This window comes from Nematolebias whitei, chromosome 15, assembly GCF_014905685.2.
Source record: "Nematolebias whitei isolate Nwh7 chromosome 15, NemWhi1, whole genome shotgun sequence".
Classification (NCBI taxonomy): domain Eukaryota; kingdom Metazoa; phylum Chordata; class Actinopteri; order Cyprinodontiformes; family Rivulidae; genus Nematolebias; species Nematolebias whitei.
In genome coordinates, this window is record NC_056512.1 from 24,430,850 (window position 1) to 24,451,543 (window position 20,694).

Consider the following 20,694-nt stretch of genomic DNA (forward strand, 5'->3'; position numbering starts at 1 on the left):
AGGAGGAGGTGGAGGAGGGAGATGATGAAGAGGAGGAGGACCAGGGGTAGGCAACTGCTGTCATTTTTTTATTTGTACCAGCGGGCACGCTTTGGCGAGCGCCGACCCAGGCGGGTGTAACTGACTCCATTATCGGACGCGTTCAACGTGACACCCCCCCCCCCCCCCCCCCAAAAAAAAAAGGAAGAGCCACTTGATCAGAAACGACACCGACTTTCAACGATCTGCTCTGTAGCCATTTTACGGCCAGTTAAACCCGAGGAGCCGACCTGTGTGATCGGTTTGGACCAGGGAGAGGAAACATGTCGGTGAGTCAACAGCTGGAATGGGAACAAGCACCAGCGCGCCTCCTCCTCCACCTCCTCCGCCTCCGCCTCCTCCTCCTCCTCCTCTCGTAGGGACCCATCGTTCGTTTGTTCGATTATTCGACGGGAAACAAGAAGGAACCCGCAAGTGATTGACAGGAGCTCATCCAGAGAGGCTGACATTAACACGAGGACGTACAGATCCAGCGGGGGACGCATGAAGAGGGGGGGAGAAACGTGGCTCTGACTGAGGGTAGGGTCCAGCGCTTTATTGGAGGGTGGGAAGGTGGGGGGGCAACCGGTGGTCTAATCCTTTGGAGGACGGTGGCGGAAAGCAGCGTTTGATGCGAGAGAAAGTGACGTGCCATCCTCCCATCTTCCCTCCCTCCGCTGCTGCAGCCGCGAGCCTCCTGTCACCCCCCCACCCACCCCCCCATGCTCACAAAACAACCTACAACTCCAATATTAATATTTCCCAGCTCCCCCTCCTTCGCCAAGTCTCGCGGGATATTATATTAAAAGGAAAAAAAAGGAAAGTGTGACTGAGGGGGGGTTTGGGGGTGGGTGGGTAGGGGGGAGATAAAAAAGGCACCCAGGAGCAGCCGCCTTTATGAAGATGCTAATGTGTGACCGCGGCGTCCAGATGCTCGTGACGACGGTGGGCGCGTTCGCCGCCTTCAGCCTCATGACCATCGCCGTGGGCACCGACTACTGGCTGTACTCGCGCGGGGTCTGTCGCGTGAAGAGCAGCGGCGACAACGACACGAGCCGCAAGAACGAGGAGGTGATGACGCACTCCGGCCTCTGGCGGACCTGCTGTCTGGAAGGTACGTGTTCAGTCTCAGTCTGTGTGAGGGACATGTCTTTCTCTGCTTAACAACGCGCGCGCGCACAGCTCCGATCAGTGCTCCTTCAGCGATGATTGACGTCAAACAGGGTTTATAGTCAACCAGCAACTATCTCGTACCCTGATCTGTTGTTAGTCAAGTTCTTAAACTCACGTGACTCCCAGCTCAGGTGTGGGTGTACCAGCTGTTGAGAGATGCTCGTCCACTTTCAGATTTCTGTAAAGCTCAAAGCTGCAGATCTGATTTCATCTAGTTACAGAGCTGTAATCCAAAACTGAGCTGTGACCAGTTGCCTTCTCATTTAGACCAGTCCAACCAGTCTGAGGAGCACCAGAGCTTCGTTTTGACACATGCAGGAGAGCTCTCCTCCAACGGGAAGCATCCAAGACTAATGTCCGGGTCTAAAAACCCACACTGATGACAAATGATTGGAAAACTAGTCCAGATGTGTTTGTCTTCAGCTGAAAAAACAAAAGACAAATGGTAAATGTGGGCTCATAAAGGTGGAAGTAAGTGGACAGCAAAACAATGTGCACTGTCAAAACCACAGTTTTGTAAGCCATGCACTGAAAATGAGCTGTGAGTTTCAAAGACTGCCTCCAAAGAAGACAGTTTGTGCAAATGTTGAAAATTCCCACAACACAAGTGAAGAGACACTGAGACGCCTGCAAATGGTCCAGGACGTTCAACTTCCTCAGAGAGAAACAATAAGTCATATCTGTCGTGCACAGCCCAAAACATAAAAATACTCCAGTTTAATGTCGTCGGTAGATAACACACGATAAAGAGAAACTTCAGCCTGGTAGGCCCACTTCAACTGGACGGTCCCAGGACCCTGATATGCTGCAACCAGCGGTGTAGTCCATGTGATATACGGGTACACAGTATACCCATTAGAAAAGATTGGGAATTTCAGCATACCCACTTAAAAGTGCCCAATGACGCAAACCCATGTCACGTATCATTGCAAAGATACGTGACATGGGTTTGCGTCATCGTCAACACATCTGGAACATTTTAGACATTGAGTTGGTTCAACCTGTTTTTTGTATAATTAACACTTCTGTACGTACTACTTGATACGTGAACATGTTTTGCTTTGATACGGTTTTATAAATTCTGTAACGTGTTTTTAATGCAGCGCCAACGGTTGTACAAAGTTTGTTGCACTATAAGCATCAGAGACATTTGGAAATGTTCAATATGCTTAAAAATCCAACTAAATTAACGATTACATTGTACTAACTGGTGTACTTCGGTTTCTAAGCACAGTATACCCTCTACAAAAACGTAGACCACACTGCAACCTTGCTCTGGAAGTTCTGCGCACGCTCAAAACCGTTGTGTCCATGAAGCTCGATCAGACGGTATCTGGAGTCCACTGTGGTCCTGATGGCACTTGCCAAAGAAGAGCGGAGTCCTCAAAGTGTTGCACATCAACGACCTGCTTTTGCCAGCACATATGTGTTGCGTTCATGGAGCAGAAAAATGCGATTGCAGCTTTGGTGCATTCACTGATTGCAAGGAATGACTTTGTCAAGCTTGACCCCGTGGTCACGATGCTGCACTAGTTGTAGCCAAAGTATTTGTATTGTAGGAGAGATGTTTGGGTTCGTCCATTAAAGCTTAACATTTGTTATAGTCGTGAGTTTGTGACATGAACTGCATCACCCACATGTTTTTCATTAATGGCTCCACCTATTATCAGACAGGAATAACCAAGAGGGCAGTGCTGAAGGTTTTGGTGAAGTTCTTCAAACGTGCTGGCTGCTCCTGATGTTGCGTGCATGAAATGTTTTGGGGATCTGCCGTTAGTTACACGTATGGACGTCACACGGCTGCAGAACGTTTTTAATATTTGGATGAAGAGTTTGGTTTGCGTCTCAGGCCTCGGTTCTTTTTTCTCCACCGTTTTACTGTAGTCCAGTTACGAGGAAGAAACAACCGTGTTCAGCGTCGCTGTGGAGCCTCGCCTACAAGTCTGCGTTCATGCTCCCCAGTCCTGGTTGTCAGGGAGATTTGAAAATGGACTTTTGAAGGTGGTTCTCAGGGTTTTAGAAGGCTCCGTTTACATTTACATGTTTTTATTTATTTGTTTATTTTTCCTTTTTGGATAATGGCGATAACAGAACACTGAGATTAAATGGTTAATCTTCTTATCTGTTGTCCTTTAAGGCAAAAATATATTGCAGTGTGTGTGTGTGTGTGTGTGTGTGTGTGTGTGTGTGTGTGTGTGTGTCCAGAACCATCTCATTCTAGGGGGCATAGAAGGCTATTATTACAGGGCCAGATGGTGCAGGTACAAGGCTTTCTGAAAACACACTCATTTACATTCATGCTCTCACCCGCACAACCACACACACACATGCACACGCATGCACATGCACATCCATGTAGACACGCTTGTAATTGAACGAATAAATAGACAAATTCTGGGATATCCCCGAGCCACTAAATAAGCACAGCTGAGGGAGCAGAGCGGAAAGTTAACACAATGTCAGCACAATGTCACACACACACACACACACTCACACACACAAGCTCACGGGTGGCAAACAGAAATGTGCGCACACTCGTGCACATTTAGAACTACAGTGAGTTCTGTTGCAGTTCTTCTCTTTCAAAGTTCATCCTGTTATCCTGTTGTCCATGAACGCCTCAAAAACTGAGACGAACCGGACGTCATGTGACTTTGTGCTCGGCTCATCGTTGGAGAGTGACTGTAAGGCGTCATGTATGTTCATATGTGGTCGTAAAACAAGCACATGGAGAGGTCATGCCTGCAGTCTGTGCAGCAAATGACACGCTTCATAGTGAAAGGATGAGTTAAAAAGTCAGCATGAGGAGAAAGAAAAATGCATCGTCATTTATGTTAATTTGTCAAGGAGAATTATTTTCTAAATATTTGAATATTTGATAAACACCTGCGCACACAGCTTTATTGCTTAAGATCGTATCTGCATGAAGAAAAATGTCCAATGATCCTCTAAATACACTCATTCAGCTTGTATGTTAAAAATAATACAGAAGTCTGACGTGTTAAAGGCAAACAAACATGCAAAAAGTACATTTTCAGCTTACTTATATTTGATTAGTCTTTTTTTATTGTCGATATTTGTTAAGAAATGTGTGTATTCTTTAAACGTCCTTAAATTGTGCTAACAAAAATGATATTAAATGTGTTTAAAATTGTTCCAAACAGGGTTCGAGATGATGAAACAAACATTTATAACTGAACGAGCACGTTTGGCTCCGCTCATATTTTCACCTTCTTATTTCAGTTGTTCTGCTTTCTTTACATGGAAGCTGTTGTTGATGCTTTTTTGTGTTTAGGTATCATAAACTGCGATCCCCTTATACTTCTTGTTAAATAATAGCATTTCTTGAAGGAAAGCATTTTGCCTGCTGCAGCGCTTGCCAAGTTTTAAAGGTCTCCCGAGATCCGTTAGAGCTCAGGGTCTGTGTTGGACTCAGATAAATAATGTTATTAACTTACATAGAAGCACTTGAATATTTCTGTGCAGTTCCCTGAGATGACTTCTGTTGTGACTTGGTGCTAAATAAATAAACTGAATTCAACTGAATATTGAGGATGACTTCAGCTAAGGCCACAACCAGTTTAAGCTCAATATCTGAAAATAATTTTGAGCTACAGTCAATTTTGGTGTGCAAAGGTTGATCAACCTATCAGCCATCTTGAATCAAGTTGACTCCAAAAGTTAATTTAAGATAGTTTCGACAATGTCCTGGGAATTTCTTTAATAGCCATTCAGCTGTTCATGAGATATTTTGCTAACAGCAGGCAGACAAATTGAACACATGCGTAGTGGTTTTTGTAAATGCTTGATCCCCCACAGCCGTCAAAGTCTCTTGATAATGATTTAACACATAAAACAAGCAAGAAAAGCCTAAAACATTCACTAAATAGGAATAAAGGGTGGAGGATAGCAGCCAGGTAACAGCATGTGGTCATCGTGGCAGTATGGCAAGCCCTTTTAACATAAAATTGAGTAGTCTGTATCTGTAGTTACATTCTAGATATCTAAAAATTAATTTTGACTAGGCACAATTACATTCTGACTAGTCAGAATGCTAATTTACGATATCTTGAATTGTTATTATGACTAGTCAAAATGTTAATTCAAGATATCTTAAATAGAAAAGCCGTCTACAAGAAAAAATATTCAAGATATCTTGAATTCATTTTGAGATATCTTAAAAGGAATTTTGACTAGTCATAAGTACAGTTCTAGATATCTTTAAGTTAGTTTTGCCTAGTCGTTATTTGCTATCAAGATATCTGCAATGTAATTTGCACTAGTCAAATCTTTATTTATGATATCTAAAAATACATTTAAGATATCTTGAATAATGACATAATTTAAGATATCTTTAATTGTAATTATGACTAGCTAAAAGCAAGATATCTTGAAAGCAAATAATGACTATTCAAAATTAACTTAGAGATATCTAGAACTGCATTTTTGACTAGTCAAAATTCATTTTAAGATATCTTGAATTGAAGCCTCCAAACAACTCAAAGGTAAATCTGACGTCATTTATACTGGTCAGAATGTAATTAAAGATATCTTAAATAACTAATATGTCTAGTCATAAATCAGTTTCAGATATCTGGAATGTAAGCGTGGTGAATCCGATTTTATGTTAAAAGGGCTTGCCATATCTGCAGGTGCACTGAGACAAATGACGGTGGCGAAAAGAAGAAACGTAGGCGGGAGGAGAGTAAAAGCATGAATGAAGAGAAAGCGTAGCGTTCATGAATGACGCAGCAGTGGTGGGGTGAGGAGTGATGGATGAGCGGCACGTGCCCCCTGTTCCTGGTTCTCTCGAGAACGTTTGACTGGAGTTGTAATTCAAAGTCACCTGGTAATAACAAGAGGCTTGAAAGCAAAAATAAAAAAGGATAAACTCCATTTAAATTTTTACAAAAACAGGGTTCAGGATCAGGAAGGAAAAAGGATTCACAGCACAGAGAAATAAAAGAGTGTGTAATGTTTTGGTGTGCATATGGTGCAGTTGGGACAAATATCGTTTTATGGCCAGTGTTTTTTACTTTCTTATTCGGTCTTACGTTTGGGTTCAAAATTTTTCAGGACCAGGTTTAGAGTTCCTTTTGTTTCTTTATTTTTAAGTCTTTATTCACGGCTTGTACGTGCTCTGAAATTGCCATCATGCTTTCCTAAGTCTGTTGTCCTAAAAGTGATAACTGGTCACTTTAGAAGTGATGATCTGACAGATAGCTGCTGTGACGCCAGTCATAGAGGAAAGAATATGAAGAATGAGGCAAAAGTCTTCATCCCAGTTTCTGTTTTATTCTCATTAGAAGGAGAATTTTGGCAAAAAATAAAAAAATACATAAAGGTAATTTAATCGGAGTACCGGATCAATCAAATTGTGTTCAACCTCTGTTTAGGGAAAAATTTTAAACAAAGTTGTGTCTGAAAAGAGAAAAGAATTAGACAAGACTGTAATGCATTTAGTGACTTTTCAAGGGAAAATATCAAAGGACGACAGAAGGAGACATAGAGTAGCAGCAGGTAAAAAATAACATAAAATAAAAGTGATGGTATTTAAAATAAAACAGAAAAGCTGTGGACTGGCCAAGAAAAGTAAGACAATAAGAAAGAGAGTTTAAATGTGCCTGTCATTGAAGAGTGTCTATAACAAGAAAACACCCGCCTGTTTTCTGTGTTGCCAATAATAGATTTATACGTTTTTTTTTTCTTTAAGCTACTCAAGACTGAAAATAGGTGCAACTGATGTTCATCTGATCTGAAACCAGTTTGTATCAGTAAAATATGAGCAGAAAAATGTTTTTATGAATAAGCCAAAGGGAAGAGAAATAAATAAGCAATAAAAAAACATATATATTATTAAAAATAGAGACAAAGTAGTGTAAGTTATTGGAGTTAGCATTTTAGCATTCAGTTAGCAGTTAGCTGTTCAATCCCAGAGGTTTTTTGCTACCCAGCCAGAGGAGTCAGGGACAGTTCAGGGCTGAAAAAGAAGTAAAAAACAATTAACCTTTAAATTAGGAACCATTAAGCTGTTTGTGCTATAAGCTGTACTCGTGTTTTGCTCTTCTGTTAGCATAATCTGCACTGCACCATTGGTGTGTGATGTGCTGCTGTACGTTCATAAAATCTGTGGGGTTTTGTGGAGTGTACAGGTTATTAACTCAAATTTATTTAACTCCTTTGAACTCTGTTTTGTTGTTTCTAATGATTATGCAATTTATTTATTCCTATATAACTATTGCTTTATGCTAGCAATAAGATGTGCGTTGTCTGCTTGGGTGAGCATAATTAATATTAGTGAAGCTGAACCATACAGGGTCTTGGAATAATTCAAGCCACTATTTGCTTTAAGTGATTTTCGACTAAAATGAGTGAAAGTGGGTTCTTCCTGATCAGATGGACTGCTTATATTTGGTCTTTGATGAATATCCCTGTCATCTGTTGGATTTCACTTGTAATGAACTGCTGTTTGCATGTAATTAAAACGAGGTCCACGCACGTCGGAGCTGCCCCCTAAGGGTAACAATCCTGCTCTGAATAAAGCAGAAAACAATGTTTTTGTGTCACGCTCTGACCATATATCATCCAGCAGTGTGAAGGTCACACTGAGCAAAACACACTGAGTGGAGAGGCACTACATGCACTCATAGCCTCTGGATTTTATTTATTTTTCTCAGCACTTTAATTTCATTTATTGGAATTCTAATTCTCCATTAGCATTTTAGTCAGTGTGCGTCATGTAGGCGCTGCTGGCAGCTGAATGAAACAGCAGACAGCTTCTAGACTCTGGTAAAAAAGGCATCTGAAAAGAATGGGAGCTGGTTCTCACAGTTTGGCAACGTGATTAAAACTTTTACATTAACTGCCAGTCATCCTGTTTTATTTTCAGCCAATTATACTATGAATGAATCACAGTAAATGATTTTAGTCCTCATTCCTTCATGAAATTCACAGTAAGGTTTACGGGTGTTCCCTGGTAGGACTTTTACAGTGATGACTTCATGAGATTCTTTATAAATAAAATTGTTTCAATTAGGAGAAACATTTCAAACCAACATTCCTAGTATCGCCTCTGGTTCTGTGTCAGATGAGACAACTTTAAAAATGTCACTAGAACCTGCTTTATGTTTGGACTGTTTTTGTCCTGTTGAGCTCTTTGAATTGTCAAAAATACTGTAATAGCTTCATCCAAACCATCCACATGTCTGCTATAGATCCCATCACAACCAGGCTATTTAAAGACGCATTTCCCTTAATTAATAACCACATCTTGGATCTGCTTAATTTGCCTGTAATAAACAGAGCTTTAAGATGGCTGTAATTAAACCTTTACTTAATCGTAGCCAATTATAGACCTATATCTAATCAACTTTCATCTAAAAAATTCTAGAGAAAATAGTTGCAGGTCAGTTGCATGATCATCTGCAAAGAAATAATCTGTTTGAAGAGTTTCAGTCAGATTTTAGAGCTCACCACAGCACTGAATCTGCACTGGTGAACGTTACTAATGATATTCTCATGGCCTCTGACAATGGACAGGTGTCTACACTGGTCCTGTTAGACCTCAGTGCTGCATTTGATACAGTTGATCATAATATTTTACAGAGACTTGAATATAATATTGATTACAGGAACTGCTCTAAATTGGTTTAAATCATATCTATCTAATAGATTCCAATTTGTAAATGTAAATAATGAATCTTCATCATACCCCAAAGTTAGTCATGGAGTTCCTCAAGGTTCAGTGCTTGGACTCGTTACCTTATATATACTTCCATTAGGTATGTTACCTAATGACCCTAAAACCTGAATAACCTTAAAATTTCTGTTTTAAAATTCAGACAAGCCAGAGGTTTTAGTTTTTGGATATGAGCATTTTAGGAATAAACTTTGCTCAATTTGTTCACTTCCTCTGGATGACTTTAATCTGGCCTCCAGCTCTAAAGTTAAAAACCTTGGTGTTATTTTTGATCAGGACACGTCTTTTAACCCCAACGTTAAAAACGTTACCAGAACTGCCTTCTTCCACCTGCATAATATCACTAAAATTAGAAACATCTTATAAAAAAATGATACAGAAAAACTAGTTCATCCATGTGTCACGTCTAGACTGGACTATTGCAATGGTTTATTATCTGGGTGTCCAAATACTTCTTTAAAAAGTCTTCAGTTGATCCAAAATGTTGCTGCCAGAGTCTTAACTGGAGTTAGTAGGAGAGATCATATCTCTCCAGTTTTAGTTTCTCTCCATTGGCTCCCTGTCAAATTCACAATTGAATTTAAAATCTTACTTCTAACCTACAAAGCCCTCAACAACCTAGCTCCATCTTATATTTGGGATCTTATTGTTCCATATTTTCCTAACAGAGCACTTCACTCTCAGACTGCAGGCTTAATCGCAGTTCCTAGAGTTTCCAAAAGCAGAATGGGAGGAAGATCTTTCAGTTATCAGGCTCCTTTCTTGTGGAACCAACTTCCAGTTTCTGTCCGTGAGGCTGACACATTGTCCAGATTTAAGACTGGGATTAAGACTTTCCTTTTTGATAAATAGAGTTGGCTTGTTATGCTGCCTTAAACTTAAACTACTAGAGGACAAATTAACCTAATTTCCTTAAATGATTTGCTTAAATTGAATAGTTTCATTTGATACTATAGTTTCATTTGATACTATTTTTATCTTAACATGTGATTCTCAACCTGCCATTGTGTATCTGTTCCTACCAAACCCAGCCGGTCAAAGCAGATGGTCGCTTGTCCTGAGCCTGGTTCTGCTAAAGGTTTCTTCCTCATGAGAAAGTTTTTCCTTTCCACTGTCGCCTTCGTGCTTGCTCAAAATGAGAGTTAAGCGATGGAGATGAACTCAAAGCAGTCTGCTCCTCAGATAAATTATATTAAATTATTATTTTTGCATATGGATGTTTCTGTTCAGTGTCCTGAGATGACTTCTGTGTGACTTGATGCTATATAAATAAACTGAATAGAACTGAATTGAAACTTTTAAAAGGGGGAGTGGAGTGGAGTGAATGATTTACATTTTAAAAGAAACACAATATAAAGTATAAATGGGACAAATGAGATTAACAACACACAGAAACGAGGCCTTTTAGACGTAAAAGAGGACATGTTGTTTGAGGAAAAACGACAGAGAAAAGGAGACGAAGAAGAGAAAAGAGGTGTGCACCCAAGCAGAACCTTCCTCGTTCTCTTTCATCAGCCATCACTGTGGAAACCAGTCTCTTCCTCTTCTCATCTTCCGTTCTCTCTCTCTCTCTCTCCCGTTCTCCTTCGCTTGCAAAGAGGTAATCAGAGAGAGCGAGAGAGGTAGAGACACAGCGAGAAAGGGGGTCCAGTCACCCAGACTGAGCTGTCAGAGGCACTCGGAGGAAACAAGCGGTCCAATTTGCTCTGTTTTTCCACTTTCTTTCCCGCTGCTTGCTCACCCCCATTTCCTTCTGTTATCTAGTTCGTAAAACCTGTTTCAGTTTTTAGCTCGTGTGGCCACACACATGCAGCTTCTGTTACACAAGCCAACTGATTGGGGCACAGTTTGAGTGGACACAGCCATCTTCCTTACAGCAAGAGGCATTTAATGAGATGTCTAAAGAAACCACAGTTTACAATTTAGTTCTTCTGCTCATGCAAACTATGTTTTCTTAACCACACAGTCATAGTGGTTAATTAAGATTAATAGTATTTAGCCAGGTTTACACCTAACGTCTATAGAAATGTCACTCTTCATTTTAATAAACTTGGAATTTGTATAGGTAAAAACAGAGTGAAGATTTTTAAATACCGTTTTCTCTGTCAGCTGGAAAAGGCTGAATTGTTTCATTATTATAGGCCCAATTGTATATGATCACCTCATATTGTATCACTTTTTGCTGCTCATTTAACTTTAATGAATCAAATCTTTCCCAGTGATCCAGAATAATGGATGGATGAATCAAATCTTTGGCAGAACAAAGATACGTATCACACCGGCCACAGAGCGGCCAACTCTACTGGACTTATTGCAGTTATAATAATAAAATTAGCTGCTATATATTGTCTCTTCTGGTGTTTTAGGCAGTGCCTGGCCTCAGTGTTGGACTCTCCTGTACTGGCGGTGTTTGTGTGTACTGGTGAGACAGATCAAGGACAAATATCTAGCGTCTCTTGGCCAGTTCATTACAGCCTTGAGGGTATTTGGTCACACGGTGCTGTTTTTGTTTGCCCTCCTTTAACCTTGTTCTGAGGCACAATATTAACTAGTTATTTATGAGTGTTTACTTCAAAGCTAGTCTGAAACACAGTGGAATTATTAGGCTTTCACACGAAATTTTAACGTTTGGAGTTTAAAATGTGGCGAAAGGAGTTTTATTTTAAATATATTTTATCTCAAAAACAGGAGTGTGTGTGCTCATATTATTTGTTAAAACAATAAAGTTTTTTTGTTTCAGGGAAAAATGTTATGTATTCGAGGAGCAGTTCCCTTCATGTTCATATGTGGTTATTTGTATTTGACAGAAGCAGAACTGGACCCAGTAGGAGAAACTAGACTGCTTGAGTGGAATTAAATCACACAGCAGCGTACCACTGTGTGCACACATCTATTTGTCCCATCATACCTGGCTGTGACTGTAGTTGCAGGTCCCTTTAAACAATCCTGACCTTTTGTGAAGCCAGTGTCTCCTGATCCAGTGTGTGTGTATTTAAAGTAGTTGAAATCTTTGTGTTTGTACACATTTGCATTGTGTGTGTTATTGGTGTAATAAAAACAGTGCCAACTGCAAATATGCAATTTGTGTTTGAAACTTAAAATCAAAAGTGTGCGATGTATCAAGTGATGGTCGGCTTGATAACACGAGCCTTGGTGAACTTTAATTGATCTTTTAATGGTTCATGTACCTTCCAGGCTTTTAGACTGATTTCACATTTTTATTGAGTAGATTTAATTGTTTTGTTTTACAGATTTTACCGAGGAATAATAACACTTTTTCAAAAAAAAAAAAGCTTCTAGCTGTAGCTTTTTTCCAGTGTTTTCTAGTAGAGCCCAGCCAATATGGAATTTTTGGCTTTTGCCAATACCGATATTTGGAGGGGAAAGCTAATGATGATAACCAATATACTGGCTGATTTTTTTTTTGCGCCGTCCACCCACAATAATCCAAGTAAACAGCTACTTTTAAACCTGTTTTAACACTTGAAGTCTTGAAACAGTCTTCCTAATATACGTTCACATTTTCTAAACTCCACAATGCACCATAAAGTTATCAAGTGTGTTACAAACATATAAATGAAACAAAGAAACCCCCTCCCTGTTCATTGTTTAACAGTCAGTCATGTATTGTGAAGGCCTAATTAGTTTTGACACAGTTGCGTTTTATTTATTTATTTCTTTGCAGAAAAGTAAAGATTTCAAACAATTTCATTGAGGACAACAAAGATAGTGTTACAAATACTAATATATTTTACCTCCACGTTACATTATTGTTCTGGGTAAAGTTTTACAAGGCAATAGCCTATGCTAGGCTATACGTTAGCTTGCTAACTTGAGAGGCACGTAGCTTATGACAAGTGGGTTGGAGAATTGAAGAGAATTTATTGTTGTTGATTTTTTTTTTTTTCTTTTACAGATCAGTTACTATACACTCACAGTATTTAGTTGTTACTTGCTTTTTGGGTCTCCTCTCAGCTGTGCAGTGTGGTCATGACTTGAAAGTAGTCTGCATGCACTCTCTGCTGGATGCATTGTACAGTTACGTCTTTTGAAAGTAAAGACACGGCTTGCTCCCAGTGTTTATATCGGTGCATAATGAGACAGTTATCACAGATACCAGTATGTCCTCAAGCACTTATATTAGCCATTCATCCATTTTCTTTACCCGCTTCTTCCTTTTAGGGTTGTGGGGGTCACTGGTGCCCATGTTCAGCCATCACTGTTCGAGAGGCAGGGGACACTCTGGACAGGTCTCCAGTCCATCACAGGGACACATAGAGACAAACGAGACAAACAACCATTCACTCTCTCACTCACACCTAGGGACAATTTAGAGTTACCAATCAGTCTAACATGCATGTTTTTGATCTGTGGGAGGAAACTGGTGTACCCAGAGAAAACCCACACATGCACGGAGAGAACATGCAAACTCCACCCAGAAAGGCCCCCGGACTGGGATTTGAACCAGGACGTCCTGATCGCAGAGAGGCAGCAGCTCTATCAACTGCGCCACCGTGCTGCCCACCTAAAATATCAACCCTATCAATATATCGGTTGGGCTCTATTTTCTAGCGCAACCATTTTGCCCAGACGCACACAATGAGAAAACACACTGGGAGACTTCTTGTTGCCCTTAGTTCTCGATGTTGGTTTGATGTCTCTGGGTCTTTGGGACTGCTCACAATAAATAACTCAGGCAGGGTTGGGTTCAGGGTATTGCACACTCAAGTGGACCAGTGTCCATGTTCTGATGGTTAGCCACACAGTCACAGGTCAGATAAACTTTCAGGCCCAGGATGAATGAATGCAGAGTAGACTGGGTAATAAACTTGCTGGTCCACATCAGAGCATATTTGAATAAAGACTGGTGAGTAAAGCAGTTGGAAAGTCGGTTCAGGAGTGTATCCCTATACAAACTTTCCCATCAACTGGACACAAGGAAACTAGTTAACAGGAAATGCTCATTCTAAGATGTAATATACCATACGATACTTATCTTCTGTCCAGACTGGACGAGGTGTGACCCTGATTACTCACTCCCTTACATCTGTCCTTTCCACCTTTATTTGAAGTTCATCAGTGTGCCTATATAAGGAGTGCTCATAAAATCTGTCCCTGAATATTGAATATTTGTTCATAATAATATAAAAATTGTTCAAGACTTCACAAATTATACAAATTTTTATTGTTAGAGAACGGCAAAAATAACAAAGATATTAAGCATCAGAAACCACTACCCTTAAACGTACATATTACAATGATATTTGAAATAATAACGCATGATGCTATTTTTATGCTTGTAAACAACATTTGTCAATAATACCAGATGTAATGGATTCAAATACATCTAATTTAAATATAAAAATTGTTGATGTGCCAGTAAAAAAAAATTGTATAGCTGAGGTTGTTGGGGTTTTTTTTTGGTCTCAAATATCTCATCACAAAAAAGATTGCAGCATCCTTCTCTCTGGTTGCGAGTGTTCAAAACACAGGAGTGTGGCTAAAAATTAAGGAGAAAGGCTGAAGTAGGATTTGGCCTCAAGGTGTCTTGAGAAACAAACTTCGTCATTCTTATCTGGGGTTTCTGAAAGACTCCTAAAGATCCTCCTTGTTCCATCTTTCCTCAGCAGGGAAAGATTAAAGGTTAATCAATGTCTCAGAGGCATTGTGAAAACTCGACGCAGACACTGGAGTGTCTCAGCAACGTCTTTATGTTTGGAAAGGGTGATTAAAAGCATTTCTCATCTCCTCCGCAAATTTGTAATTGGAGAGACAGGTAAGAGTTTGTCCCTAATTCACAAAGGCCTACGGCAATGCTTTGCCTCTCTGGCAGTCTACAAGAGATATTATAGCACTTGCCATCATAAATACAGGTTTTCTGCACAATAAATAAATAAAAAAAATACTGTATATTGAACTAAAAATTCTCAGGGATTAGATCTTAGATTGCTATTTCTATCCTCTGGAGCTAAAATAAATGTCTTTCATGTAGTGGAAGTTGTTTGCTGAGGCCTTGAAGTTTGTGAAAGTATTAGCTTTAAGTGATGAGTACTCACTTGGATTAGAGAATAGAACATTTTGCAGTTGAGTCTTAACACTGTTAAGACTTAGTTCATGCTGACCCAGTACTAGTTGCCTGGCAGACAAAGGCATTATGGATTAAAGCTTGGTCTGCAGAGCTAGGCCTGTCGCAATAAACAATAAATAATAAATCAATTAATCACATGATGAATGAAAATTATCAACCTCATTTTCATTTACCGGCTTTATCGTTTCTTCATGTCTCTCTTTCTATTGAAGACACTGCTCAACCCTCAATGCTCAATCTTCACTGACCCCTCCCTTTTCGTTTCTCTTTAAAATCCATTTTAACAATCCAAAATCGCGTTTTTGGATCATTAAAAGCAGCTAAGCTGAGAAGCTAAGCTACAAGCTAAGCTAACAGGCCGACCTCAGGAACAAACCTCCGTCTTGTCGATCTCCGAAATTCCCGGTTGAAACCCGTGCCTTTGAGTAAAAAGTTGATTTTCTCTGCAAAAAGAAGCTGAGAACTTGTTTACTGATTTTTTTTATTAAAAGCTTTGTGTGAAAAATGCTATGCTAAAGAGCTAAAATCACCGAGTGTATTTCATGTCACCATGTCAGCCCATGTCACATCAAGGACCCTACCTCCCATTTGCTGCTCAACTAGCCATCCTTTGGTTCAGACAGTCTTATACTACCATCAGGTGGTCAAAAAAGGTACTACACTCCAAACAAATCAACATTTCTTTTAAAATTTGACAATTAATTATTGGTATATTTCAAACAATTTAATCATTTATCGCAATAATTTCTGAGACAATTAATCTTCCAGGAAAATTTGTTATCATGACAGGCCTATGCAGAGCCCATTCCTAACATTTATTACGCAAAATCGAATGCAAATAAGTGCTATGTTTCAGAAATGGTAACTAGTTTAAACCTGAGAGATGCCAGGAACTGATCAAGAGGGTCTTTAGAGACGAACAGGAAAGTTGACTGAGATGTTTGAATCTAAACAATCCAAAGGTTCAGCAAACGAGTCAGAGAGGACGAGACAAAGCCAGAGTAAGCAAAGACAATATTTTAATGTGATGCTCTCACCTGTCCTGGATAATACTGTATCTCTCCGATTGAATGATTTTATTAATCTTTTGAAAAGGAGACAGAGGACTTATCCTTCAGTGGAAATGTGGGCAAGGATTTTAATGACCATCTTAACATCGTATGCTGAGCCAATGCTGAGAAGTTAACAAGCCACTTGTGTGCCTTCATGTTGCTAAGTGTCAAATTTCATTCAACCTTTATTTATGCAGGTTAGTCTCATTCAGTCAAGGGGACTCGTTTACGAGAGAGCCCTGTTTTAAACAAAGAACACAGATGAGAAACAGACAAGAATAAACAGCCATAAAATGCATATAAAATAAAATGTCAACAAAAGTAGTGATATAAAACAAGATAAATCAAGTTACATTATAAAACAAGGTAAAATACTAAAAACAGGAACGTCTGCATTGATTTTCCCATTGAACGTCCTTCCTTGAAAATGGCTAAAATTAGCAGAAAAATACTAAAAAGTGGCTGAAAAGGCAGAATTTAGCAAAAAGAAGCTGAAATGAGCTAAAGGACGCTGGAATTAGCAATCTAAAAGAAAAAAATAATAAAAAGCCGAAGCAGTGCAGAAAAGCTGAAATGAGCTGTAAAAATTTTAAACAGCTCAAGAGCTCCATTCATTTCCATAAGTAAGACATGGCCAACAAAGATATTCATATTCTGAAAAGTAAAAATGTAATAAATAGCAAAAGCCAGAGCATGCCCTGACTGAGCCGAACGTTTTGATTTATGAAATGTTGAAAAATCGCGGAACGTAACGGAAGTTACGTGCTGAAAAGCATACGAAGAAAAAAAAACTAATCTCATGGCGAAGACGATTTAGAAACATTTACACAATTATACTGTTTAGTACATATATTATTGACGGTAAAATATATGAATAAATGATTCAATTCCATTCAGTTTATTTATATAGCACCAAGTCACAACAGAAGTTATTTCAGGGCACTGAACAGAAACATTCATATACATTATAAATGCCAGTTAGTAAAGTTATCTATCTAAGGAAGGAAGAAGCCAGCAGACACGCTGAGTCTTCATTTCAACGCAGTCTCCCACCCTGAGCACAAAGGCAACAGTAGACTTTAACATATTTATCTCAATAAGTCTAATGTAAATTTCACATTTTGATTTTTACTTGGTTTAGGTAAATAGTAAAAATGATGAGAGATGAGCCTGCACTGGAAAATGTTTATTGAAAGCTTTTCTCTGAGTTGTTGAGTGTCTGATGGATCATAGGCTGGTTATGACACTTGACTTAAGTCTTTGTGACAGTGACTGACTCATTTGCTGATAAAGCATTTGAAGGTAGCTCGCTGAAATGAACCACAGAGGACTAACAAATAAGTGACTCATGTACACCCACACACCTATTCTTGGCTCTGTGAAGAGCAGTGCTACACTGTACACTTGATGCTGAAACTACGTTTAATTCTTGTTGACATCGATTTATTACCACTGATGGGGCAATGAAAGCACTTTTTTGTCTACCCTCTCCCTTCACTCCTGTTCATAAATTTGTTTAAGCTTGTATTAGTGTGTGTGTGTTTCGAGTTAATTCTCATTCTGGTTGTTTGGGCATGACAAAAGCTTGGTCCAATTTCTTTACTTTAAAAGTAATGTAATGAATTTCCCCTCCTCCTGACACAAGGCAGCTCTGATAGATGATGTTTTACATTTTGATGCATTCGACTGCAATGAACGGACGGATTAATAAAAAGATCACTAGCAAAACTGTTTTCAAGATTATTGTGACTTACCTCAGAAGGAGAAAAACATTGGACTGCAAATCACCCTTGGACAGTTTAAAAAGTAACTATTTTATAACCTATAGACTATTATTTATGTTATTGTATATACAGTAGTCCCTTGCTACTTCGCGGTTCGTTTTTCGCGGACTCGCTCTATCGCGGTTTTTCAAAGTAAGATTGGACATGACAAACAACTGGCTGATTGATGGATGAGCCACACGATCGGCCTGGACTTTTATTTAAAATAAATTATTTTAAATTATTTCGCACCTGCTGCTCCTGTGTTCAGCCCACACTGCAGGATAAGCTTCCTCCTGCAGCTGATCAGCTGATCTCCTGCAGAGAAGTGGGCGTGGCCAAGAGTGCAGCAGGGAGCTGAAATCATGACTTTCTGTGCTCTTTTAGAGCGTTAAGAGTTTAGAAACATTGCTTAGAATACTGCAAGAGTGTGGGAAGGGTTTAAAACATGTTAATATATACCTGTATATAAATACTAAAATAAACTACTACTTACTACTTGTACTACTATTCCTACTTTGTGGTTTTTCACTTATCACAGGGCTTCAGGGTACGGATCCCCCGCGATAAACGAGGGACTACTGTATTTTTCTTTTTTTGGTATAGTATGATAAACTTTTTATTGTGATGTATATAAAAGTGTATATATAATATTTAAATAGAGGATGTTAAAAAAAATAAAAGGATGGATGGAAGGTTAGTTGGTTGGTTGGTTGGTTGGTTGGATGTACAGATAAATGATACTTGTGACAAGGAGTTGAAGTGTGACGTGGGCCTAGAACTGAATGTCGTTGGTCCTTTGAAATGGAAATTAATAAATACATAAAAATACTATTTAAACAGAGCTTCGTATCCTAAGGGTCCATAAAGACACAAAGAGCTACTGGACTTTTTATTCCAGTTAGCTCAAAATGGGGTTTTTTTCGGGACACTGGACCTGTTGCTGCCGTCATTGCAGAGATGAGAAAATACTGTTTTAAACAAAAACACACCAGTTTGTGCAAAGTTGCCTCAAGTATTAGGAGGATTATTTTATTTCGATAAATATACAGTTGCTTAAAGAAAATACAGCAGGGTGTGTGACAACAAACTGATGCAATAAAATGCTCACAGAGTTTTGATGATTGTTTAATATACTAATATCACAAAACATAAAGTCTTTGTGCCATTAAAGCCTCTAGGACTGCAGTGGTCCCCCCCAAAAATTCATTCTGGATCACACCATCACACACAAAAGAGAGTTAAAAAAAAAAAAAAAACTGAAGGCGGAAAGCAGCTTTAAGTGTGTTGCCACGGCAACCACTTCATATTGTGTGTGGGTATCCGACCTTTAGTCTTTACATATGAATATTGGTTTAAACGTTCCATTGAGAACGTGACTCGCTGCATTTTCAACCAAAACCAGAAGAAAACCTTAAATGAAAATATGAAAGTGCGCTGCATGATGCTGCACATGTTCGTATTTAGAAATTAACCCGAATCTATTAAAGCATGAGTAAACAGCCTTTGATTCACATGGAAATGATTTCTCTTTAAACTAGTTTAAAGGGAGTCTTTGAAGTCTTTTAAATCAGTCAGAGGTTAGTTTCTGTCCCTAAGTGCGTGAGCTGGATGAAATGGTTCGTCGATGATTTTCGGAGCGGCTGGAGTCTCTTCAAGTGCAAAGAAGCCATTAGGTTTAGTCGTTTATTTGTTCGCAGCCAGCCTTTCTCCTCTTGTTTCTCTCCAATTCTCATGTGCCATTTCACCATCAAACCTCTTTCAACCAGTCTTTCCTCTCTCTTCCTCCCTCTTCATCGTCCCTGTCAGCTCTCCCCACTTCATCCTTCCTCTGTCCCGCTCCCTTTCATGGCGCCCATGGTGTTGACCATGTGTGAATGGGACTGAATGATGGGTGGGAGGAAGTGAGCGGGGTAGTTACACATCTGCATGAGACGTATGAACACAAATGCACACACACACACCAGGGACACTGGTGGATGTGTGTGTGTGCTGAGGAGGTTGGAGGATGAGTCACTCTCTGCATGACACATGGCGTGCTTGTAGGCTATTTAATGCAACACAAATAAACACATATATTATACATATATTTTTTTAAACTGCAGAAGGTTTCTCCATCTAATACTAATGATGTTCATGCATCATTTTAATGAGCGTGGTTTATATTTGTATTCTTGATGTCTGCTGTGCGTGTGTTTGTTCTCACTGTGGTAAATTGGTCACTGCATTTGAGGCTCTTCGTTAGTGTTTCCTGGACGTAGCCTGATTGCTGCCACTCTTGTGTCGTGTCATTCCTCCGTCTCTGCTAGGTTTGTTTCATGGCTTTGATATGCTTACATTAGGGATGCACGATATTATCGTATGGTATCGTATCGGCCGTTATTAGCAATAAAGTTAAATATCGGACATCGGCCATTCCATCAAAATAACTCACCGATATAAAAGGCTTCCATCCATCCATCCATTATCTTTACCCGCTTATTCCATTTTGGGTCACGGGGGTCGCTGGTGCCCATGTCCAGCAATCACTGTGCGAATAAAAGGCTTCTGTTTTAAGTTAATTTTTAATTTAAGAAACTGTAAAGTATATGTATTAATGCACTACTTACCATGCAGAATAATGTAGTATTTTAATTCCACAGCAGAGAAAGATATGTAGTCTATGTAAGTAGGTCTAGGGGTAAAAATATTGGTATTGATATCGGTTATTGACCAAATATGTTTTAACATATTGGCATATTGGATATCGGCCAAAAGTCCAATATTGTGCATCCCTAGTTTACATCTACTGGTACACACTAAGGGGATGTGGTTCAGTCACAGGATGCTTGAATGACAGCAGGTATTCCCGCTCATGTTGGCATAAATCTTCTAAATTTGTCCGAAAGATGCGCATAATGT

The 20,694-nt window shown here is 39.3% G+C and overlaps 1 protein-coding gene across 1 annotated transcript in view; it reads left to right on the forward strand.

Annotated features, from left to right (window-relative positions):
- The first annotated feature begins 904 nt into the window (after nt 1-904).
- Nucleotides 905-20,694, forward strand: part of cacng3b (calcium channel, voltage-dependent, gamma subunit 3b) — a 33,089-nt gene continuing 13,299 nt past the window's right edge. The window contains exon 1 of the mRNA XM_037689517.1: nt 905-1,132. Coding sequence (XP_037545445.1) covers nt 916-1,132 — 217 coding nt within the window. The 5' untranslated portion in view covers nt 905-915. The remainder of the gene's footprint in view (nt 1,133-20,694) is intronic.